At 69.4% G+C, this 7,205-nt stretch overlaps 1 protein-coding gene across 1 annotated transcript; it reads right to left on the bottom strand.

The window, feature by feature from the left end:
• Positions 1 to 637: 637 nt before the first annotated feature.
• On the bottom strand, positions 638 to 6,536 carry CARNS1 (carnosine synthase 1). The gene is made up of 9 exons (XM_074167826.1): positions 6,308 to 6,536; positions 5,647 to 5,736; positions 4,803 to 5,290; positions 4,026 to 4,206; positions 3,274 to 3,359; positions 2,501 to 2,732; positions 2,149 to 2,420; positions 922 to 1,901; positions 638 to 881 (listed from the first exon to the last, which is right to left on the bottom strand). The coding sequence occupies exons 2-9, from the start codon at positions 5,717 to 5,719 to the stop codon at positions 638 to 640; spliced, it is 2,556 nt and encodes an 851-aa protein (XP_074023927.1). The 5' UTR covers positions 5,720 to 5,736; positions 6,308 to 6,536.
• Positions 6,537 to 7,205: the final 669 nt, after the last annotated feature.

The raw sequence follows: 7,205 nt of genomic DNA, 5'->3' as shown, positions 1-7,205 counted from the left end.
GGATGCCAGGATGGAGGGGGGGATGCCAAGGGATGGGATGCCAGGGGAATAAGAGGGATGCCAGGGGATGAGATGCCAGGATGGAGGGGAGGGGATGCCAGGGAAACAGGGGGGTACCAGGGGATGGGATGCAAGGGAAGCAGGGTGGTGCCAGGGGATGGGATGCCAGGATGGAGGGGGGGTGTGTGCGATGCCAGGATGGAGAGGGGGTTCCAGGGGATGGGATGCCAGGGCTGGAGATTGGGATCCAGGGAAGCAGGGGGGGATGCCAGGGGATGGGATGCCAGGATGGAGGGGGGGGGGGTGTGCGATGCCAGGATGGAGAGGGGGTTCCAGGGGATGGGATGCCAGGGCTGGGGATTGGGATCCAGGGAAGCAGGGGGGGATGCCAGGGGATGGGATGGATGCCAGGGCAGGGGATGGGGATGCCAGGGGAGCAGGGGGGGGGATGCCAGGGGAGTGGGTACCAGCGGGATGCCAAGGACCGGGGCGGGGGGGCGTACTGCGGGAGGAGTTTACCAGGGTGGCGTGTTCGATGCCCCTGCCCCCCTACCCACCCCACCCCACCCCATTCCACCCCTCTCTACGCTGTGCCCCCCCCCCCCCCCCATACCCCCCCCCGCTGCCTGCCCCGGGGCTATTTGAAGTGGGATAAGAAATGCTCGACGGGGTAACGGGGCGAATCGATGCCCAGCGCCTGGCAGAGCCCCAGCAGGCGCAGACAGGCCTCTGCCCGCGTCGCCCCCGCGCACCCCACGCTCAGGCAGGGTTCCTCGTACTCCCCGGCCCCCCCGGGCTCCTCGAAGAGCCGGTTGAGACGGACCAGGCCACGTTCTTGCAACCCCCGCAGCGTTTCCAATCCCCCCCCCCCCGCCGCCGCCGCCGCCGCTGCCGCCGCCACCGCTCCCCCCAAGAACCCCCCCGTGTTCCGACCCCAAGCACATCACCCCAGCCAAATGGATACGGGGAACAGGGCGAGCGGGAAGCACCGGGGGTAGCCCCAGGGCAACCAGCACGGCTGCCAGCAGTAAATCGGGACCGTAAACCTCCCGGATCCAGTCGCGAAGGTAGAACCCCCCCATGCGGGGGTTGATCTCCAGCAGGCGGGGACCAGCTGGTCCCAGTTTGAGCTCCACGTTGAAGACGCCGTCCCGTAGCCCGCAAGCCAGGCAGCACTGGAGGGCAGCCCGCACCAGTTGGGCTTGCCGGTCGGCGGGCAAGCAGGAGGGCAAGCAGGCAGCCGTCTCCAGGAAAGCGGGCAGGCGGGTGGGACCGTTGTCGGACACCCAGGCGCCCAAAAGCCTCCCTTGGAAGACCACCAAATCCACGTCGTGCTCGGTGCCCGGCACGTACTCCATCAGCAGCATGGCGTTGCCCCAACCCAACCCGATGCCCGGGTGGTCGGCGTCGTCCCGCAGGTCACGCCAGAGGCGAGCGGCGTGCGCGTGGCACTGCCCGGTGCTCTCCACCAACCGGACGCCCACCCCCCCGGCCCCGAACTCCAGTTTGGCCACGGCGGGGAAAGGGACGGCGCCGGCCGCCCGATCCACGTCCCCGTGGCTTCGCAACCGGCGGCAGGGCACGGCGAAGGCGGCGGGGGGCGGGCGACCCCGGCGGCACCTTTGGAGGTGTTGGTGGGTCCGGCTCTTCTGCTTGGCCACCCGGACGGCGGCGGGCGAGCTGCCGCGGAGCCCCAGGCGTTGGCACACCAGTGCCGCCAGTACCACGCAGTCGTCCCAGTAGGAGAGGCAGGCGTGGGGCTGCAGCCCCCGGGAGCGTACCAGCTCCGTCACCCGCTCCGCGTGCTCCTCGTCCCGCCGGTGCTCCCGGCTGTCGTAGGGCAGGAAGGTCTCCACCAGCCCCGCCGCGAAGTGCTCCGGGTCCGACTCCACCAGGTGGATCTGCGGCCCCGGAGAGGTGTCACCGCGGCGGGACAACAGGACACGGGGTGCCCACCCCCAAGACCGCGGCTGTGCCACCCTCCCCACCAACTGGGACAACGAGCTGGGTGGAGGGACCGCCCGAGACTTGGGCACTGCTACGGTGCAACAGGTTCACTCTGAAACCTACTGATGGACAGCGTTCACTCTGAAACCTACTGATGGACAGCGTTCACTCTGAAACCTACTGATGGCCAAGCCTCCTTACCCTCAGGCCGTAGTCACGGGCCGCCTCCCAGACGAAGCTCTTGCTGACGCCACCGGCCCCGATGAGCAGGATGTCCTTGCCCTCCACCAGGTGACACTGCGCCCGATGCAGCAGGGCCTCGGCCAGCAGCCGGGGCAGGTCACCGTGGGGCTCCCCCACGGCGCGCCCCATGGCATCGGCCAGCAGGCAGGTCTCCAGGCACCGCTGGCTGTTGGTGGACAGGGCCACCAGCTCCAGGGCGTCATCCACGCACGCCAGCAAGAAGTCCACGCCTGGGGACGATGACACCGCGCTCAGCACCGTGGGGACAGCGCCGCCACCACGGGGTGGCCCCCGAGGACCCCATGCTCACCCAGGAGGTCGGTGTGGGCGCGGGTGCCACCGCGCTGCTGGGGGCTCAGCTCGGCCTCGGCGGCCAGGAGGGCGGTCATGGCGGCCTCGGCGGCCACCCGCAGCCGCGTGGCCAGTGCCTGCCGCTGGCTGGGGGCCACCACCCCCCACTGCTGCAGGCTGGAGTCCAGGCCCTGGGGCAGTGCCGCCCCGTGCCGCACCGGTGCCTCCGCGCGCCCCACGCCGCACGCCACCTGCGGGGACACGCCGACACGGGTATGGGGACACGGACGGCCACCCCATTGCCTGGGGACATGGGCTGCCACCAGGGCATGGGGACATTGATGGTCATTGTAGCCTGGGGATATGGGCTACCATCAGGGCATGGGGACATGGATGGCCACTATAGTTTGGGGACATGCGGGGCCACCAGGGCATGGGGACATTGATGGTCATTGTAGCCTGGGGACATGGGCTACCACCAGGGCATGGGGACATGGACAGCCACCAGGGCATGGTGACATGCATGGTCACCATGGCCTGGGGACATGGGCTGCCACCAGGGCATGGGGACATGGATGGCCACCATAGCTTGGAGACACAGAGGGCCACCAGAGCGTGGGGACATGGATGGCCACCGGGGCCTGGGAATATGCAGGGCCACCAGAGCATGGGGACACGTGCCACCACCCCATAGCCTGGTGGGACACCCAAGGGTGGGGATGCCCATGGCCACTGCCCCCTACCCACCCGAAGGGGAGGAGCCCGGGGCAGGGAGGGGGGGGGGGGTCTTACCTGGCAGAGCTGGGGCCGGTCCCCCCAGGACCTGCAGACCAGGGTGCAGATGCGCAGGGCCACCGGCAGCCGTGGGGCTGGGCTGCCTGGGGGGCGAGGGACAGGGCAGGCACGGCCGCCGCCCGGGGACGGGGGTCCCTGCCCAACCTCCCCCCCCCGCCGCCTCGCGGGCTTCTGGGACCCCCTGTGGCACTGTGGTGGTCCCAGCCAACCCCAACCCCAGGGGACCATGAGGATCCAGGGTGACCTTCCCCCCTACCCCAGGGGGACTGTGGTGTCCAGGGTGACCTTCTCCGTCAACCCAGGGGACCATGAAGGTCCAGGGTGGCCACCTTCCCCCCAGCTCTAGGGGACACTAGGGGTCCAGGGTGACCTTCTCCCCCACCCTAGGGGACTTTGGGGTCCAGGGTGACCTTATCCCCCCCACCCCAGGGGACCATCAGGGTCCAAGGTGACTTTATCCCTCAACCCAGGGGACCATGAGGGTCCAGGGTAACCTTCCCCCCAACCCGAGGGGACTGTGGGGTCCAGGGTGACCTTCTCCCCCACCCCAGGGGACGGTGAGGATCCAGGGTGGCCACCTTCACGCCCTGTCCCAGGAGCCCAGGAGTTTGGTTGCCCCAATGGCCACCTACCCACCCACCCTAGGGAATGGACATGTGGCCAGCAGAGCCACAGGGACCCAAGGGACCCCTGGGGGGACCCTTCCCTCCCCTCCCAGGGTGGTGGGCACTCGAGGGCGGGGGCCTTACGTGGGGGGGGCACGGGCAGGCGGGCGGTGGGCACCAGGGCCTCCAGCAGGACGGTGTCCTCCTCCCGCAGCCCGCAGAGCTGGGCACTCACCGCCTGCACCACCGCGGCCCCCTCCTCCTTCCCGTGGGTGCTGCGGGCGCCCGTCCCCCGCCACCGCCACCCCGCCGGCCGCACCACCACCTGCGGGCACCCTCGTGTCACCCCACGCCGTGGCCACTATCCACCACCTACACATGCCACCGTGTGCCACCCCATGCCACCCCACCACCTGCAGGCACCCCCGTGTCACCCCACACTGTGGCCACCATCCCCCACCTACACATGCCACCGTGTGCCACCCCATGCCACCCCACCACCTGCAGGCACCCCCGTGTCACCCCACACCGTGGCCACCATCCCCCACCTACACATGCCACTGTGCCACCCCACCACCTGCAGGCACCCCTGTGTCACCCCACACCGTGGCCGCTATCCACCACCTACACATGCCACCCTGTGCCACCCCACCACCTGCATGCGCCACCCCACGCCACCACCACCCCGCCACCCAGGTACTTATCACCCCATGACACTGGTGACACCCCCACTGGCGTGTGACCCACGGATACCCCTGAATGCCCCACCGGTGCCCCCTACCCTTGTGCCCACACCGTGCCTCAGGGGTGCTCTCGCATGCCCTCCCATGCCTGTCACCCTGTCCCCTACACCCCAGCTGTGCCCCATGTGTCCCTGTCCAACCCCCCCACCGTGCCCCCCCGTTCCCCCCCCATGCCCACCTGGCTGTAGGGCTCCATGGCGGTGCCCCCCAGGAAGGCGCCCACCTCCTCCTGCACCAGGTTCTCCTGGCCCTGGGGGTCCTCCAGCCGCACCAGCTTCACCCCGGGGGCCACCGGCTCTGCCGGCAGGTCCCCCCCTGACCCCAGGACGAAGGCCAGGGTGGGGGGCACAGGCAGGCCGGCGCGGGCCGCCAGCACCCATCGGGTGACCAGCGGGTCCTCGAGCCGGCGGGCGAGCGGCACCGAGCCCCCCGTGGGGCAGTCGAGGTCACGGGCCAGCTCGCCCACCCAGCCGCCATCGGGGCCACCCGTCGTGAAGGTCCCCGTCACGTAGTTGGCCCGGCGGGGGGGCACAAAGGTCTCCAGGGTACTGTGACCCCCCGCCTCGAAGGAGACCCCCCGGGAGAGCAGCAGGGACCAGGCACCTGGGGACGTCTCCGAGGGCACCCGGCTGGCCCAGGAGGGTGACAGGCACAGCACCATGGCACCTGCGGGTGGGCAAGGGCACAGGCAGCCATTGTCCCCAACCCCCCGCCCCGAGAGACCCCCCAGGGGGGGCAAAGGGAGCACCCACCCAGGATGGAGTGATACTGTGGCTGCCCCAGCACTCTGGGGTGGCGTTTGCTGCCAGCACTGGTGTGTACTGGGGGTTAATGGGGCTGTGGATGTAGGGCAAGGGGGGGACTGGTGCCACCCTTGTCCCCTGCCTCAGTTTCCCTCCCAGTCCCCATCACGCTGGTACGGGGGGGGCAGAACACTTTGGCCTGATGGGACGTGGGGAGCACCCGCTGTGGGTTCACAGGTGTCTCATACGGGGTTGGGGGGACGAGGGGACCATACCCACCTGGGCAGCGGGTGCCACCCTCCAGCAGGACGGGCAGGAAGGCGGTGGGGGAGCCCAGGATGCAGACGGTCATGTCCAGTGGGCCAAATCCTGCCAGCAAGGCAAGGGGACCCCCGTGCCACCTTTGTCCCTGCCAGCCCCGTGTCCCCAGCCTGGCACTGTGCCCCCATCACCATCCCTGCCCCCCTGTCACCCTCAGTCTCCAGCCTGCCACCATGACCCCATCACTATCCTCATCCCTGCCACCCCCGTGTCCCCAGCCTGGCACCAAGCCCCCATCCCCATTCTTGCCCACACCCCCATGTCCCCAGCCTGGCACTGTGCCCCCATCGCTGTCCTCATCCCTGCCACCCCCATGTCTCCAGCCTGGCACTGTGCCCTCATTTCCACCCCTGTCCCTCCATCCCCGTGTCCCCAGTCTGGCACTGTGCCCCCATCCCCACCCTTGTCCCTGCCACCCCCGTGTCCCCAGCCTGGCACCCTGCCCCCCAGTGCCACCCTTGTCACTGCCACCCCCGTATTCCCAGTCTGGCACCGTGCCAGCCTTGTCCCTGCCATCCCTGTGCCCCCGTCGCCATCCCTGTGCCCCCGTCACCATCCCAGTCCCAGCCCCCTGAGCCCCATGCCCCCCAACCCCAGCTTCCCCTGTGCCCATCCCTACCCGTGCGGGGCTCTGCGGAGCGGTCCAGCGTGTGGGGCAGCCCTTCCTGGCGCAGGGCGCTCTGGAGCAGCTCGTAGGCGTGGGTGGCAGAGTCGGGGTCCCCGCTGTCCTCGGGCACCTCGCCATCAGGGACCTCGTCCTCCAGCCAGCCCGGGCACAGCGCCTCCGGCCCTGCCCACTCCTGCTCCTTCGGGCTGGGCGCCTGCTGCCCCCGGCTTGTCTGGTCCACTGAGAGCTGTGGGGGATAGAGATGGGGCTGGCACAGGGCTGGCATGGGGCTAAGGGGCTGGTATGGAGCTGGCATGGGTCTTGCATGGGGCTCACATGGGGCTAAGGGGCTGGTATGGGGCTGGCATGGGTCTTGCATGGGGCTAAGGGACTGGCACGGGGCTGGCATGGGGCTAAGGGGCTGGTATGGGGCTGGCAAGGGGCTGGCATGGGGCTAAGGGGCTGGTATGGGGCTGGCATGGGTCTTGCATGGGGCTAAGGGACTGGCATGGGGCTGGCATGGGGCTAAGGGGCTGGTATGGGGCTGGCATGGGGCTAAGGGGCTGGTACAGGGCTGGCATGGATCTGGCATGGGGCTAAGGGCCTGGTATGGGAGTGGCACGTGGCTGGCATGGGGCTAAGGGACTGGCATGGGGCTGGCATGGGTCTTGCATGGGGCTAAGGGACTGGCACGGGGCTGGCATGGGGCTAAGGGACTGGTATGGGGCTGGCAAGGGGCTGGCATGGGGCTAAGGGACTGGCATGGGGCTGGCATGGGGCTAAGGGGCTGGTATGGGGCTGGCATGGGTCTTGCATGGGGCTAAGGGACTGGCACGGGGCTGGCATGGGGCTAAGGGGCTGGTATGGGGCTGGCATGTGGCTGGCAAAGGGCTAGGGGATTTTATGGGGC

The sequence above is a fragment of the Numenius arquata genome, unplaced genomic scaffold (genome assembly GCF_964106895.1).
Source record: "Numenius arquata unplaced genomic scaffold, bNumArq3.hap1.1 HAP1_SCAFFOLD_1453, whole genome shotgun sequence".
NCBI classification, from domain to species: Eukaryota; Metazoa; Chordata; class Aves; order Charadriiformes; family Scolopacidae; genus Numenius; species Numenius arquata.
Note: the sequence above shows the minus strand (reverse complement) of the source record. Positions and strands in the feature narration are given on the sequence as shown.